Source organism: Gorilla gorilla, chromosome 19 (genome assembly GCF_029281585.2).
Source record: "Gorilla gorilla gorilla isolate KB3781 chromosome 19, NHGRI_mGorGor1-v2.1_pri, whole genome shotgun sequence".
Lineage (NCBI taxonomy): Eukaryota > Metazoa > Chordata > Mammalia > Primates > Hominidae > Gorilla > Gorilla gorilla.
The window spans coordinates 20247374-20264600 of NC_073243.2; the positions used below are offsets into that span (position 1 = coordinate 20247374).

Below are 17227 nucleotides of genomic sequence, written 5' to 3' on the forward strand. Positions count from 1 at the left end.
TCCCAGGATGGCCTTGGGTGAGCTCCTGCTGTCTTCTCTGCCCAGGAAATGAAGGCCCTTTGAGGTCAGGTGGATGAGGATGTCAGTGTGAAGATGGACACTGTGCCTGGAGTGAACCTGAGCTGGATCCTGAATGAGATGCATGACCAGGACAAGAAACTGGTGGAGAAGAGCTACAAGGATGCCAAGGGCTGGTTCTTCAGCATGGTGGGTGGCCATATGTAAGCAGGTGTGCACACATGTGGGCACATGTGCTGCATGCTGGTGCAGCTGGAACGCTGGCAGATCCACAGGCTGTCCCATTTGGAAGGACTTTGGAAACCAGTTGGACCAGCCCCTCATGATTTCGATGTAAAATGTGAGGCTCAGAGAGGACTCAAGCTCACACAGCCCTTCACTGTGGCCTGCAAAATAGATCCAGGTCTCTACAAGTCTGGTCTTGGGTTTCCACCACAGCTGTTTACAGGATGTGTGTATCTGAGTACATACGCATACCCTTGGCAAGCACAGGCTGAGTGTCTCCAGTGTCCTAGGGACAGCAACAGGTGCAAAAGAATAACACCCAGTGCCTGTCTTTGAGGTGCCGCAGTTCGGTAGGAGTAAGAAATGCAAACAACCGCAGAGCAGGCTGAATTCCTCCAAGGTCCAACGTGGGTGCAGAGGGTCTTTGTGTGCAGGTGCCTTTGGGGCCCCATAGAGGCCAGGGAGGGGCTAGGGGATGGTTCTCAGCCCCTTTCCTGTGCCCCACTTCTGAAAATCTCCTTAAACCCCTGTGGCCCACTCTGCCTTCCAGAGAGAGGGGCTGAACTGCGAGGTGGCCACCAACACAGAGGCCCTGCAGAGCGGCAGGATAGAGATACGGAGCTCTACATCTCTGTGCAGAACCTGAGCCATCCCAGCTCAGCAAGGTAGGGCCTCTGTCCCCTCCCCACCCTGTACCTGTCACCCCAGGGTGAGCCCAGCCTTATAGACCCCTGCTTGGAGGTGTGTTACGGGACCCAGCTGGCCCAGCTGCAGGGGCTCATCAGAAGCATGGAGCAGCAGCTGTGCGAGCTCTGCTGCGACGCGGAGCACCGGGACCACGAGCACCAGGTCCTTCTGGACGTGAAGACACGGCTGGAGCAGGAGATCGCCACCTACAGCCACTTGCTAGAGGTTGAGGACGCTCAGTGAGTGTGCACCCGGGTACCTGCTGGGGCAGGCTGGGGGCCCACTTCACCTAGGAAGAAGTTGGTGTCTGAGCACCAGTGAAGTTCAGGAGGTGTGAATGTGGGAACCTGTGGGGGTTTGCAAGAGGTGAAACTGAACGATGCAGGCTGGAGTCTGATTGAGGAGCCTTGAATGCCAAGTTAAAGCGTCTGGATTAGATCACGTAGGCAATGGGGAGCCATGGAGGGATTTGGAGCTGAAGAGGGGAATGAACATCAAGATATTTTAGAACATTCACTCTGGCTGCAGAGGGAGAAATGGATCAGAGGGGTCAGGGTGGGGCCAGAGAGATGCGTCAGGGGGCTGGAGCAGGGAGCCTGGCCAGAGAAGTCCTGCGGGGTGGAGGGTGGGTCGGTGGGGTGGCAGGGGAAGGAAGGTGGTGCACGCAGAAGAGAGGTTATAGCTCAAAACAGCAGGACTGGATGCCTGGATCTCAGGGTAAGCGTGACTCGCAGTCAGGACTCAGTAAGCGTGGGGTGAACACATGAAGGAGTGGTCATTGATGGCCCTGGATTTCTGGTTCCGATGACTGTGTGAGTGGTGACACCGTCAGCCACAGGGTGAAGAGCAAGGTGGGTGGTGGTCGGGTTTGCAGGTGGGAAGGGTGATCAGGCCTTGAGCTGGGAGTGTCCTGGAGTCTCCATGCTTAGTCACACGTTGCAGCTTTTTGCTCCCCGAAAAGGTTTTTCCATCAAGGTTTTTCCAAAGGACAAGCGGCCCGGCGGTCCTCTTAGTTCCTCGGCCCGCGCGCCACCCGGGAGGCCGAACCAGCCCCAGCCCTGGGCCCCCTCCCCAGCCCAACCCAGCCCCAACCCTCCGCTGCGGGGCCCTCCCGGAGCGGCCGGCGTTGCAGCTGCAACGTTGCCGGCTGCAACGCGTGTCTCCCCTGGACACAGCTCCGCCCTTCCCGGGAACAAAAGCAGCTGCCCGCGCCTGAGCTCCCACCCGGAGCCCAGCCCCGGAAATGGGACACCCGCAGCGGGTATCCCCAAACTTCCCACCTCTCCGGGCCGGTAGGGCGAGGGGTCGGGGCCGGTGGGTAGGGCGCGGAGAGCGCACTGAGCGCTTAGAGGTCTGTGGCCCCGCGGCGGGGGGTTATGCCAAGGAAGAACGCGACGACACGAGGGGGAGGGACCGAGAGCACCCCGAAGCCGGGGACCGCCAAGCCGGAGCCAGTGGAGGGGGCGAAGTCGGCGAGTTGGAAACTTACTGCAATCGTCCACTCGTAGCCTTGGGCGTCCGGCTCGTCCTCTGCCAGCTTGGTGGGCGGCTGCGCAGGGCTGGACCTGGGCTGGATCCTTAGGCTCCGAAGAGATGGGCCCCATCCTTGTCGTCGCGGGCGCCGTCAGAGGTGCGGCGGCAGCGGCCGGCGCTGGCAGTGGCTGGGCGTGCGGGGGCGTCATGGGACAGGTCCCGTGGGAAGTGGGGGAAGTAGCCAAAGATCTGCTGGATGGGGCGGGTGGGGCTGGGGCACACGTCGGTGGCCACATGCTCCTGGATACAAATGGTCGCCTTTTCCCCGCACCGCCGGTGGGGCAGTGGTAGAGGCAGCGCCTCCCCGCCCGGGCACGGCCTGGCCCGGAGCGACCCCGGCCCGGGGGCGGCTCAGCAGGCCCGGCGTGGCGTGGCGTGGCGTGGCGCGGCGGGGCCTCCGTGAAGGCCAGCGCCAGTGAGTGCCAGGCGTGGGCAGGCAGGGGGCCGGCCCAGCCCGCGTCACCCGGCAGCAAACACGCAGGGTGAGTGTGCGGGCTGCCCAGGCAGTGCAGAGCGGAGAGAGCTGCGTGGGGCCACACTCACTCGCACTCACACCGGGGGGGCACGCCGGCCTGGGACCCCGTGCGCGCACTCCCCGGGGACAAGCGGGGAGCCAGCAGGACAGGGACCCGCAGAACGCATACTCACTCACACGTTCCTGCAGGTGCCAGCACATGCTGGGCTTCGTTCGCTCTCACGGGACACACGCAGGTGTGCAAGGACAATGCAAGTGCACGCACACGTGTGCAGACACGTAGTGGAAGCATCCACTGGCTCACACCTGTAGGCACACACACACAAACATATGCACACATACAGAGTTGGTTGAGGATGCTGTTAACACAGTACACCCCCTAATGCATGCTCGCGCGCAAGCACGCGCGCACACACACACACACACACACACACACACACACACGTGATCAAGGACACCCAGGGCAGAATCTTCCATACCCCTAACAAGGACCCCTAACAAGACGCACAAACATGCACCCATAGAGCTAATCAGGGGACCCTACCAGGACACGGAGTCACACTCCTAGGCATATGTGGACAGGCTGCCTACCCACGGGCAGGACATGGACATGCTCAACTATACGAGGACACTGCAGGCACAGTCTGTGCACACATACTCTCAGGTCACATAAACACAGCACTCTGTAATCTCGAGTCAGTCCCTCACTTGGTCAGTGAGTGGGCTGAAGCACCCACTGGGACAGGGTGGCTGAGAACCAGGACAGGGCCTGGGAAGTGAGTGATGCAATGAGGTTGGGCAGTACCACCCCCCACCCAACCACCCAGTCCAGGCCTCCCACATAATCGGGTCACTAAACAAATCCCAGAGGGCCCAGCCCCAGCTGTTGCCTGGCTTTCTGGAAACAGAACTTGGTTGGGAATGGCAGCTGCTTGGACAGGTCTGTCCCCAGAAAGCCCTGGGCGTGGATGGATTCCTGTCTACCCTCTGGTTTCCACTGACACATTTATCTACCAACATTCTGTCCAAGTCTCCTCTTCTGAGTCCTCACCAGAATCACCCTTAATGAAGAGTCACAGGGAGAAGACGTCCACCCACGCATCAGGAGACAGGCCTGGAACAGAGCCTTCCTGCACAGCCTCAGAAGGGACCCACCCTGGTGACACCTTGATCTTGGACTGACACTCATGACCTCCAGTACTGTGAGACAGTAACATTCTGTTGTTGAAGGTGCCCAGTCTGTGGTAATGTAAAACAGCCCTAGGAAACTAACGCAGCCTGTTAGCCCACAGATGGGGAAGGGATGGAATGCTCCACGGAGCTCCAGGCTTACTATCTACAGCTCCCAAAGTGTGCTGCGGGACCCTTGGGTGGGTGTAGGTATGCAAGGTAATTTTGGGTGGTTCAAGGTGAATAATTTCAATTGACATAATAATGTATTTATCTTGCTGGGTAAATGAGGGATACCCAACTGTTAGGAACCAGGCAACACAGCAGGAGGTGAGCAGCCAGCCAGTGAGCAAAGCTTCATCTGTAGAAACAGCCACTTCCATCCCTCGCATTACCGCATGAGCTCTGCCTCCTGTCAGATGAGTGGTGCCGTTAGATTCTCACAGAAGCATGAACCCTACTGTGAACTGCGCATGCCAGGGATCTAGATTGCGTGCTCCTTATGAGAACCTAATGCCTGATGATCTGTGACTGTCTCTCATCACTGCCAGATGGAACCACGTAGTTGCAGGAAAACAAGTTCAGGGCTCCCACTGATTCTACATTATGGTGAGTTGTGTAATTATTTCATTATATATTACAGTGAAATAATAATAGAAATAAAGCACACGATAAATGTAATGGGCTTGAATCATCTCCGTATCATCCCTTCCCCTTCTCCCGGGTCCGTGGAAGAGTTGTCTTCAAGAAAACTGGTCTCAGGTAGCAAAAAGGTTGGGAACCACTGGTGTAAATGCTTTAAGGAATAGTTAAGCAGCTTAAAGTTTACATGCTACAAAAAATACAGGTTTAAATGCTAATAAAAATGGGTGCAAATGAAAACACTCTCTTGCTGTGGTCCAAGGAATCTTAGGCATTCTATCAGAAAGACTTACAGCTTGGAGCTGCAGCTGCCCTCCCACATCCTGTCCACTGTAACCCCTGCAACACACAAACACGCACACACACACACACACACACTGTGTTTCATGCCCTCACTAGGGTGGCCTGGGAGGGAATGCGTGGGTTTTTTTTTGTTGTTTTTTTGAGATGGAGTTTCACTCTTGTTGCCTAGGCTGGAGTGCAATGGCGCAATCTCGGCTCTCTGCAACTTCTGCCTCCTGGGTTCAAGCAATTCTCCTGCCTCAGCCTCCTGAGTAGCTGGGATTACAGGCATGTGCCACCATGCCTGGGTAATTCTGTATTTTTAGTAAAGATGGGGTTTCTCCATGTTGGTCAGGCTGGTCTCGAACTCCCGATCTCAGGTGATCCGCCCGCCTCAGTCTTCTAAAGTGCTGGGATTACAGGCATGAGTCACCGCGCCCAGCCGGGAATGCATGCTTTTAGGAGAAACGAAGACAACTCAGGACCCTCATTCTCCTGGTGTTTGCACAAGTGCCTTCTCCGTAGACCATGCTTCAGTCTCTTTCTTAGTTCTCCTTCTTACTGAAAGAGAGAAGCAGAGCCCCAGCATGTACCAAGCTGCTTAGGGCCCAAGCCAGGTGCGCAAGTTTCCTGGGGAGCCTAGTGAGTGGAAGGCACTGCAGATCCTCCCTAAAAGAGGCGTCGGTTTTTTATGGATCCTTGAGCCCAGGAAGGCAATAGACAAGACATCACGGTTCACCAGAAGAGACAACAAAAATGCAGTGAGGAAGGGCAGTAGTCAAAGGTTTTATGCTCCACGAGAAGGGGTTCTCAGGGCTCTAAGCAGCAGGCAGAAGACTTTATTGCATGTGTGGTTAGGTGACGGTGACCTACAGTTTTCACTGGGAACCGGGATCAAGAGTAACTCGACTTCCTACTCATGCATGTCTCTCTCTGTCTCTTTGCGTTTTGTGTCTCTCTCCCCATCTCTCGCCCTCCTTATCCTCTCAGCCTCCTCTGTCTCTCTCCCAATTTCTCTTCCTCTCTCTCATTCCCTTCTCCTCATCTCTCTTTCTCTCTCCTTTTCCAGTTCTCTCTCTCTCCTCATCTCGCTTCACGCCACTGTTCAGGCTCCTGGGGCTCCACGTGGACGGTTGGACACAGGACTCCTAGGCTAATTTTCACGGCACAAGCACAGGGCTGCAGGACCTTGGTCCCCCACCTCCCAGCACCCTCAAAATGAGAGGTGTGGGGTGTGCCCATGCTCTCCTGGGTGGGCGCCCCACGCTCCAGGAAGCAGAAACTGCAGGACAAAGCTGGCGCAAGTGACATGCCCACGTGGCTGCCAGCTTCCATCTTGGGATCTGCTGAGGCCAAAGCAGAGGACACCTGCACACGACTGACCCCGCACCAGGGTGGGGGGAGGGGTGGGTTTGGGGTGGGAATGGGGATGGGAGCAGCCACTGCAAAGCAGCCCCTGGCTGGCTTCCTGCCCTGCACGCTGTCATGCAAGGCCTCCTGTCCCACCCCTGCCCCTCATCACCTCCACCCCTAGGCTGTCCAGATCCAGGCTCCAGAAGTCTCCCAGGATCCAAGAACTAAGGGCAACCACTGGGCTCCGCAGCCCCTAGTCCATGAGTCAGCCACCCCTCTGCAGGCTGACAAACCTTGGCTGTCACTTATCCTCCACCCCAAACCAGTCCCAGCCCCATCCTACTGCAGGTCTGTGTGGCTGCTGGAGAGGCTGGGCTCCTTTCCTCACCCCGAGGCTGCCTGATATGCTTTCTGGATCCTGGAGAAAACTGACCCACTATTCTCATACTGGTGCAACTTCTTCCAAGACCTCAAAACTGGACAACGTGAACTTGTTTCTTGTCTCTTCTTGCTAGGGCTGTCATTGGGACAATCTGAGATGGGGAGTCGGGGGAGACAATGGATGAATGGATGGATGAATGGACAGCAGTCCAGGGAGATGTCCCTGTGTGTCCTGAACTGGGCCCTTCCTCCAGTGAGAAGCCTTCCTGAGTGAGTTTATATAGTCATCCCTTGGTATCCATGGAGGATTAGTTCTAGGGTCCCCGGGGATGCCAAAACCCATGGATGCTCAAGTCTCTGACATAACATGACCTAGTATTTACATATAAGCTATGCACATTCTCCCGTATACATTAGACCATCTCTAGATTATTCATTATGTGTAATACAATGCAGATGCTATATAAATGGTTGTGATACTGTATTTAGGGAATGATGACAAGAACAAAGTCTGCACATGTTCAGTAGAGAGACAACCATCCGATTTGTTTTCTGAATATTTTCCATCTGCTGTTGGCTGAATCCACAGTTGCAGAGCTCCCAGATACGAGGGCCAAGTGTGCTTTGAGAGTAGGGTGGGTGAGGTTGCTAATGAGTACAGGGGAGCAGGTGTTGATCAGGGGGACCCTGCACTGGGGCATCTGGACGCCCTGTCTCAGGACTTGAGACTCCGTTTGGATGGCACAGGCAGACTAAGCCCAGGTCAAAGCCCTCCCCTTGGATGTTCATTTTATCCCAAGCTCTTTCTGGACCCTGGAATTTGGCATCCCCTAGGCCCTGGGTGGGACAGCTGAGCCAGGTTTTAGATAACATGTCTAGAAGAGTGGGCCCCTACTGTGTGCCTGGCACTTTCCCCACAGGATCCTCTAGCTAGAATATCCAAGGGTCATGGAGAGAAATACCCAGTTAAAATATCAGAAATGAAAAAGTGATACCATTAGAGACACTAAAAAGACGATTACAGATACTAAAAATACCATTAAGTAATAGTATTAGCTTTTGTATTCTGAGATTCAACAGCAGCAGTCACTTCCCTCCACTCCTATGTGTATCCCAGGACCACCCTGGGCGGGGAGGGCTGAGGTCAGGGAGGTCTGATGCTGGTCCTGGGCTCTGGGGGTGACAGTGATGAGGAACTGGGTGCACACATGAGTGGGGCAGCCGGGCCTGGCCAGAGAAGCAACACACACGTGCACAGACATGTTTACCCACATACACATGTGCACGCACGTGCACAAACACTTTGCAGGCAGGCATGTTGACGCCTCAGGCAGCGGAGGACCCTGACTCTGGGCCCTGCTGACCCGGGCAAGGCCCCATTGTGATGCGTGCCATGACCTCAGAATGTCACTGGTGCTTAGCACCTATCCGCTCTCCAGATTGCGTCTGTGTTCTACGGCAGTTAGACACACGCAGTGGTGTTCACGAGCGGTTTTGTGGACTCAAAGGTTTTCTCCCTGAGAGGCATAACCCAGGCCAGCTGATTCATCAGAATCAGGTGAGTGTGACCTGCTCTCTTCCCTCCAGGCTGACTTGGGGACAGTGGCTATGGTATGGGCGGTGTTGGCCTCTGGGCAGCTACAGAGGAGGGTCATCCCTGAGCACTCACCGGGCGCCCGTTCTACACTGCCCGTGTAGACAATTTTCTCTTTCGTCTTCATGGTGGCTTCGTAGAGTGGGTGCTGTTCCCGAATGTACCCATTCGACAGGTGAGCCGTCTGGGGTCAGAGAGGCAGTAACTGGCCTGGGAATCCAGACAAGACCCTGGGTTTTGCTCTCAGCCCTGCTGTGTGCCATGCTAGACTTCAGGCCTCAACCCTGAGACCTCCCTGCTCTAGATCCCAAATCTGCCCAGATTTCCGATCCCAATGGGGCAGAGCCTGGCCCTGGCAGAGACACTGGGATGGATCCACTGTGGGTGGGGAGGAGGGAAGGGTCCTCAGAACACACCTGGGGCCTAAGCTGGGTCCTGATGGTCACTGTGGGACCCACTGGACACACACAGTCCCTTGTCTGGGAGTGGCATGGGGAGCCTTCTGCCCTTGGGCAGTTGTGGAAAGTGAAGGAGCCCTGGAGAGCTGGCTGAGGGGAGACTATCTTCCCTTGTGTTCAAAGGGGTCCAGGCACTGGGGCTCTCCCCAAGTATTTCTTATTCTGTCTGGCCTCGCTTTCCTTTTGCCCTGAGTATTCTCAGGAGGGACGGTCCATCTAGATGTTCTCCAGGAGCAAGGACCCACTGTTCTTCATCAGTGACCCAGGAAAATGAAGCCCCCTCCTGTGGGGACAGCTCAGAATGGTGGAGTCCACAGTCCCTCCTTGAGAGACATGGTTTCCATGAGCACAGTGGCTGCTTTGGAGACAGTAATCATTTTCATCCCCAAAACCAAACACACTCCTGCTCAAATGGTGTTATTCCTAAAGCAGCTTCACTGGTTAGACTGAAGGGGCATGGTAGCCCAAGTGATGAGCGGGGTAGAACGGAGCAATCAGGAGAGATCTTGTTCCCCGTAGGAAACTGGGCATCTCTGTGGCCCTGAACATCCCAGGAGGCCGATCGTAGAGACCTCTGGTGCCTGACCACAGTTCACATCCACATCCCTGGAATAGACCATCACAGGCTCTTCACCCTTGGCAGGTGGACACCATTCAACCTGCCGGGGCAGGTGTGTGCCCGTTTCATGGCATATGGGGACAACGGGATTCTCTGTCCAGGTCCCACTCTTCTCGAGTCCTTGGGAAGATGCCCACCCCTGCTTGGGGCTTCAGACTGCAGAGACCCATGGAGGTGTGGGCCACGGGGTTTGGCCCCTTTTTACCGGAGTGCAGTGGTGGAATGAAGGTTATACAACCAGCGAGCATCTGGGAGCCTGGTGGGAGCGGTTCAGGTGTTCTCCGAAGCTGTCGAGTACAGTGTAACCTTTAGACAATTTTGTCTCACAGGATGGACATGGTAGAGAACGCGGATAGTTTGCAGGCACAGGAGCGGAAGGACATACTTATGAAGTATGACAAGGTACAGTTCGGTCTGCTCCTTGGAGGGAGGGCTCTTCCAGTGTGCCCTGGTCAAAGGGTCCTGGGTTCCCTAGGAGTACAGGGCAGGGACGGGTGGCCAATACCCCCAGGCCCTTGCACCCTTTACCTTGGACCCCTCACCAAGGCTCCCTCTGGGTTACAGGGACACCGAGCTGGGCTGCCAGAGGACAAGGGGCCTGAGCCCATTGGAATCTACAGCAGCATTGATCGTTTTGGCATTCTGCAGTGAGTCGTCCTCTGTGCTCCCCTCACCCCTAAAGCAGCTGTCTCAGCTGAGGGATGGGTTTGCTTTTAGAAAGGCCTTTCTGATGCAGGACATGTCTCGCTAGGCCGGGCCAACCTCTTTTCCAGGGTCAGAACTCCTCCCTGGCTCCCCTGCAGGTCCAGCCCGAGGTGGTTGTTAGGCCAGAGGTGCAAGGCCCATCTAGGGAGCTGGTGGGAATGGAGACTGGGCTAGGCCAGGCCCCTGGGCTCTCAGCAGTTCTGTTGGCAAGTGAGCACAAGAGGAGCGGGGCAGCCTGAGGTTCTGGTCCTGTCTACCAGGAGACAACCCCAGTGAGATCCAAGGGTTGTGGCCACAGGGTGAGGAGACACCTGGCCCAGCCTCAGGGCTGTTGTCCAGCAGGTCTCTCAGAGCCCACCGGCCCCTGTCCTCTTCCATTTCCCTAGAGCTACAGCCCTCACTGTCCCCATGGGGAAGGGGGAAAGGTGTGGGGACAGTGGGGGCTTTGGCCCGAAGAGAATGGGGGAGAAGACGGGCAGGGCCCTGCTCTGGCCATCTCACAGTGAGACTAGGGAGGCAGCAGGGCTTGTGGCTAAAGACCCTGGGTCTGGTGCTGGGAAGGGATCTGGGGCCAGGTAAGAGGAGCCCAGCCTGGAGTCCATCCCTCAGGGATCATAGGATGGAGAGACAGCGGATGCCGGGCAAGATAAGGTGGGAGGGAGCTTATGAGGCATGCCACTTCTGAAACACAGGGTGTGTGGCTCGGGTATAGGGAGAGGCAGGTGGATGCTTGGCCAGCCTCAGGGCTATTGTCCAGCAGGTCTCTGAGGGCCCACCTGCCCCTGTTCTCCCCCATGTCCTTATATCTACAGCCCTCACTGTCCCCATGGGGAAGGGGGAAAGGCATGGGGACATTGGGAGTTGTGGCCCTAGGGGAATGGGGGAGAAGATGGGCAGGGCCCCATTCTGGGCCTCTCACGGTGTGGCCAGGGAGGCAGCAGGGCTTGTGACTAAAGACCCTGGGTCTGGTGCTGGGAAGGGATCTGGGGCCAGGTAAGAGGAGCCCAGCCAGGAGCCCATCCCTCAGGGATCATAGGATGGAGAGACAGAGGATCCCAGGGGAGGTAGGGTGGGAGGGAGCTGATGAGCTGTGCCACTTCTGAAATGCAGGGTGTGTGGCTCAGATGCAGGGAGAGGCAGGTGGATGCTGAGAGGTCAGAACCTGCAAGAGCCTTGGGGCTGTCAAGTGGGATGGGCCCTTAGTGCACCCAGAGTATAACGGGAAGGTCTCAGGGCAGGCTTCCTTGACCCTGGCGGGGTGATGTGGTCACTCCCTGAGGGACTCCTGTCAGGGCCCGGTCGCCCATGCTGGGTGGCCCCCATCCCATCTCAGGGCTAACCTTTCTCAGCTCCAGCAGAAAGCACCACCTCAAGTCCAGGACGGGCAGCCCCATTGTGCAGCCTGACCACCCCCCATGCCAGGGGCCCCAGTAACCCCAGCCAGGCTGTCCCTGCACTCCTTCTTCTCCCAAGTCCCACCCCTCCTGGGAGTGAGCGCCACAGGAAGGCCCTTGTCCTCCCTTCCCTGTGCCTTCTCCCGGGCTGAGCCCTGAGCTGGATAGGGACAGAGCCAGTCCTTTCTGGGGGTCGGCTTCCAGGCTTGGGCAGCTCCAGGCCCTGTGCACGTCCTCAGCTCTGCCTGGGTTGCCTTACAGTGAGACGGAGCTGCCTCCTGTGACTGCACGGGAGGCGAAGGTAAGAGCCTGATGCATGGAGGGGCTGGTCCAGGGACGTAGGGACTGGGCAGGTGGTCAGTGAGGCAGAGGAAGCAGCTGGCCTGGGCGGTGGCGGGTGAGGGCAACACGCTGTCACTGGGAGGGGCAGCAGAGACCTGACCCCAAGTTGCTGTAACTTTGGCAGTTTGATAAAATTCCAAAGTGAGAACCACAGTCCTGGCTTGGGGGGTGGCTGCGCGCTTGTGTCAGGACCCCACCTAGAGGCTGGGACCTAAGACTGGTGTGTCTGTGGCCTGAGGATGGCATGTCCCGGGATCCCAAAGCCAGCCCACTGGTGCTCACTTGCTCAAAGGCTCTCAGCCCTTAGGGTCTGCCCTTCCCTGGCTCCTTCCAGTTGGGTCCCACCAGGGCTCCAGAGCCCAAGACTCAGCATCCACGGGCGGCTCTGGGAAGCCTGGCAGCTCCGCTAACTCCAACATGCCTCATTTGACAGAAAATTCGGCGGGAGATGACACGAACGAGCAAGTGGATGGAAATGCTGGGAGAATGGGAGACATATAAGCACAGTAGCAAAGTAATGTGTGGAGGGAGAGGCCCCTGGAAGCACTCTCTGCAGAAACAGGGGACAGGCACCCATGGCTGTGGCCTGGCACTGTCAGCCTCTCAGAGGGCGGGTGGCACACGGTCCTTGCCCAGAGGACTGCAGGCCTGGTCGCCGGATTGCCTGCCTATTCGTGCAAGTGTCACCTTGCTGGGAGGGAATCTGAATCTAGGGCTGGGACCACCCAGAGCTCAAGGCTAGGGATGCCCTGGTGACCCGAAGGAAGGAAAAGGTTCGGATCAGAGTTTAGACTCTGAGTGTCCATCCACTCTTTCAGTCCTGGGAAGGGAGACCCTGTCCCAGCTTGATCTCACCTCTACTGAGGAATCATGGGGCTAAAACTGACAATTTCCAGAATCCCCAGGCTCTGGTCCTCACTGGGGTCACCCCATGGCCTGTGACACCAGATTCTTTTCTGCCCACAGCTCGTAGATCGAGTGTACAAGGGAATTCCGATGAACATCCGGGGCCTGGTGTGGTCAGTCCTCCTGAACATTCAGGAAATCAAGTTGAAAAACCCCGGAAGATACCAGGTACGCTCAGCCAGAGCACAACAAACAGGACAGGCCGTGTCAGGGGCCCAGGTCTCCAGCTGGAGGGAACGTCAAGCCCACCCTGGGGTGGGGGGGTGGGAGGGGTTGGTTAGATGCACATCCTGGGCATGGACAGTGACACAGTCACCACAGACAAACTCGGCTGTGGTGACCCTCCCTGGCCTCAGTAGCAAGCCAAAAAGCAGCTTTCTGCAGAAGGAAACCTTCCTTCTTTCCTTCCTTCCCGAAGTGCTGACTGTGGGCTGACTGCCATTTGGGGCAGGGAGTCTTCCATCTGTTCTGAGGCTGCTTCCTCCTCTTGGCCCTGCCCCACAGATCATGAAGGAGAGGGGCAAGAGGTCATCTGAACACATCCACCACATCGACCTGGATGTGAGGAGGACTCTCCGGAACCATGTCTTCTTCAGGGACCGATATGGAGCCAAGTAAGCCTACGGGAGCCACACGGTCCCAGCAGAGATGGGGTGAACGAGAGGGATGGGGACTTCCCCGGAGCAGAAGCCAGGGTCACCCAGGAGGGATGACAGAGCTGCCAAGAGCTCTCCTGGCCCAGGGAGCAGCCGGCACCATGAACCGAGCACCTCCCTGGTTCCAAGCCCTGGGCCAGGCTGGAACATGTGAAGCCAGAACCCAGGAGGATCCTGAGGAGACAGAAAACAGCACAGCAAAGAAAATCATGCGCAATGGTGAAAGGTGCTCTCCCTGACCCACGGGGACCCATGGTAGGACCCACGGGAGCGTGGCAGGATGGAGGGCCCATGAGCCTCCCCAGGCAACACTGACAGCACCAAATGCTGGGAGAATTAGGGGTCCTGGAAACTGTCATCCAGGTTTGCTGGGAACATGACATGGCACAGCCACATTGGCAGCCAGTTGGGCAGTGGCTCACAAAGCTCAATGGACTTGAACCACGCATCCCCATGGTGTCACAGACATTGAACCCACTGATTTGAAAATGACATCCACATGAAACCTGCATGCCAGATTCACTGCTTGATTCCTCGTCACTAACACATGGAGCCTTCGGGGATGGCCTTCAACACGGGAATGGGGAGAGACAGGCTGGTCCTCCCTTCAAACGGAAGACCCAGTGAGAAAAGGGAACGAGCCAGTGATGCCTGCACGAACGTGGGTGGATCCTAGATGCCTGGGAAAGAAGCCAGACCCAATAAGCTACCGTAGTAGGATTCCCATTCCTAGGCCATTCTGGAAAAGGCCAAACCATAGGGACTGAGCAGCAGTCTGGGTGGCCAGGGGCTGACGGATCAGGGAGAGGCTGGGTGCATAGGGGAAACCCTGGAGATTTGGAAGATGATGGAGTCGCTCCAGGAGGGGCTGGAGCGGTGGCCGGGAGACTGCACATTGGTTTGGAACCATGGAGGAACTGTACACCCAAAGACTGAACTGGTGTGTGTGCAAACTGAAAGAAAAAAAAATCATTCAGCGTGAAAAGGATCGGTCAACTCACTGTAGAACTGGGCTATTTGCATGTCACAGATGTGGATTTTACTGAAACATTTCTTCAACAGTCTCAGGCCCTGAAGAGCTCACTGCTTATCTGGTGAATCATCTGAACCTGAAATGGGATTTGTTAGGATTTGTAGACAAAGTGAAACTAACAGCATCTGCACAAACCAAACCATAGCCCCCTTTCTGTGTTTCCTAGGCAGAGGGAACTATTCTACATCCTCCTGGCCTATTCGGAGTATAACCCGGTGAGTATTCCCGGCAGTGAGGTTCCCAGGCTGTATTTCCATATTCACAGGAGTGGGTGTCTGGTGGGGGTGTCGTTGCTTCTTTTAAAGTTAGTATTTGCGACTCACCAGGATATAGGAGGTAGGATTCTAGGTCACTGCTGGCATAAACCTCCAAGCAAGGGGGTGGTCTCAAGGGGTCAAGCTGAGACACAAAGGACTTGGGGCCTGGACTCCTGGTGTCACCTGGGCCTGACCACCACTTCTCAGAACAAGAAATGACGCCCTCCTCCTGGGGCTGCCCCAAAGCCAAGGAGCTTGGCAGTGTCACACGCAGGACGGTGCTCTCAGGAGACATTTTGGACAAGGTGCTGAAGTGCCTGATGGACTTTGCTCTTGTCATGAAATGAATTTGCATCCTGAGGAAGCCTCTTCTTCAGAGGAAGCCTCCCCAGTCACCTCTGCCCTCTCCAATGACATGAGTCCTCCCAGGTGACCTCAGCCCTCCCAGGTGATGTCCTTCCATGGTGACTCTGGCTCTTGCAGGAGGTGGGCTACTGCAGGGACCTGAGCCACATCGCCGCCTTGTTCCTCCTTTATCTGCCTGAGGAGGACGCATTCTGGGCACTGGTGCAGCTGCTGGCTAGTGAGAGGCACTCCCTGCCAGGTAGGTGAACAGCTGCCCGTGGGGCCTCACGCAGCCAGACCCGGGGACAGCCACTGTGGCCAGGTGATCTCGGCTTTCAGCCAAGGCACACTCCTTGTGCCGCCAGCTTGTTGGGAGCCTTTAGGACGTCTCTGCTGAGGGTCCCACAGGAGTCCGCAGCTGACCCCCACAACCCAAGTCAGATGCCTTTCATCCCCATCAGCAGAGGGCATCTCATCCTCGCCATGGCCGCCCTCTGTGTCCTGGAGCAACACCCTCCGGCTCTGATTCTGTGCAGCTGATTCTCCCCTCCCTGAGGGTCCTCCTGCCCTCCAGCTGCCTGGGCTCCTGCTGCCCTTGGTGCCCACAAATGGGCTGACCAAGCCCAGGTGGCAGCATCTCACCATCCCGTGTCCCCTGGCCCGACCCCACTTCCAGGAGATGACCAGGAAGCCCAGCACCCACCCTGTTCTGGCCGCTCTGTTGTGGCCTCAAAGTCAGGCTTGCCCTTTTTGCACCCTGGCCCAGGAGGCTTCCAGGGGAACCTCCAGCCAGGCTCCAGGAGATGTTCCTGTCCCACCTCCCCAGGGCAAAGGCCGCATGGTAGGGTCACCAGATGGGAGGGTGGGAGGCCTTGGGGTTTGGGGGCCTCTGCAGCTGCCCAGCTCTTTGAGCTGATGGCTCCACACCTTGGGGGAAGGCTCTGATTTCATGATGGGCTGGGGGCTTCTCAGGATTCCACAGCCCAAATGGTGGGACAGTCCAGGGGCTCCAAGACCAACAGGAGCATGTGGTACCCAAGTCACAACCCAAGACCATGTGGCATCAGGTGAGTTTATGGTCCCCTCGGCTCTTCTCAGAGGCCCTGCCTCCCGTGGGGCTGTAGGAGCAGGGGGACTGGAGCCCCTTGTGGGACTGGTGACTGGCGGAGTCCCAGCTAGGGCCTGACCTGGGACGTCGGGTTCTCCATGGGCTGGGATTTGGTTTCCTTTCATGCCCTGGAGCAGACAGAGACACAGGGATCGGGGCCCAGCTCCTGCAGAGCAGGGCAAAGGGCAGTGTGTCCACCGGGAGTGTGGGAAGGGGACAGTGTTGTGGGGAGTTCTGGATACCGCCCAGTGTTCTGCACTAGGGGAAAGGTCTTCAGAGGCCCTGGAAGATGGAGGTTTTTAGGGCAGCCCAGGGGGCCCTGAGCACCTCTGTTCATCCCATCAGGACACGGAAGGTCTATGCGGGCAGTGTTCCTCGTTAGGCTGCCTTCTCCGGAACCTGATTGACGGGGTAAGGAGGCATAGGGAGACCCTGGCTCAGGGACCCTCCTTGCCCTGCAGTGCCCTGCTTCCCCAGCCCGGGGGTCTGGCTCACTCCCAGCCCACAGGAGGCTCAGGCGGGTCCCCGAAGGACACACAAGCAAAACCCTCTGCCCAAGAGGGGTCATCCCAGGGCAATGGCTGGGACTCAGGTCCAGCCTCATGGGCAGACTGGGTCAGGACCCAACTTGAGAGGGCTCAGGGAAGCCTCAAGCCCTGGGCAAGCCCCTCTCTCCAGGAGCCACATCCCCACTCAAATGAGTACCCCCCCATGAGAAGTTGCAAGACCTTTTCTGACTCAGCATTCTGGAGGGCTCAGGTGACCCTCATGGGGAAGGTCACTGACTCTGGAGACTGAAGCCCCAGTGTGCGCAGCTCAAGCCACCAGCCCCAGCCTGGAAGGGCCAGGTTCTCTCATACCTGCTGTCCCCACAGATCTCTCTCGGGCTCACCCTGCGCCTGTGGGACGTGTATTTGGTGGAAGGAGAACAGGTGTTGATGCCAATAACCAGCATGGCTTTTAAGGTTCAGCAGAGTAAGTCTACGTGTGCCCAGTGGGGCCTGGGGAGCCCTGCAGTCAGACTCTGACTGGCCCAAGGGCAGC

General features: G+C 57.1%; 1 protein-coding gene across 2 annotated transcripts in view; it reads left to right on the forward strand.

Annotated features, from left to right (window-relative positions):
• Positions 1-6505: 6505 nt before the first annotated feature.
• Positions 6506-17227, forward strand: part of USP6 (ubiquitin specific peptidase 6) — a 51125-nt gene continuing 40403 nt past the window's right edge. The window contains exons 1-14 of one of the 2 annotated variants that reach the window (XM_031003420.3): positions 6506-7036; positions 8354-8535; positions 9338-9489; positions 9767-9839; positions 10002-10084; positions 11798-11837; positions 12312-12392; positions 12845-12952; positions 13289-13398; positions 14640-14688; positions 15214-15334; positions 16048-16142; positions 16529-16594; positions 17059-17158. In XM_031003420.3, coding sequence (XP_030859280.3) covers positions 9768-9839; positions 10002-10084; positions 11798-11837; positions 12312-12392; positions 12845-12952; positions 13289-13398; positions 14640-14688; positions 15214-15334; positions 16048-16142; positions 16529-16594; positions 17059-17158 — 925 coding nt within the window. In that variant the 5' untranslated portion in view covers positions 6506-7036; positions 8354-8535; positions 9338-9489; position 9767. Of the gene's footprint in view, positions 7037-8248; positions 8536-9337; positions 9490-9766; positions 9840-10001; positions 10085-11797; positions 11838-12311; positions 12393-12844; positions 12953-13288; positions 13399-14639; positions 14689-15213; positions 15335-16047; positions 16143-16528; positions 16595-17058; positions 17159-17227 lie in introns of those variants that run through there. The other variant, XM_063700547.1, reaches the window with a different exon arrangement.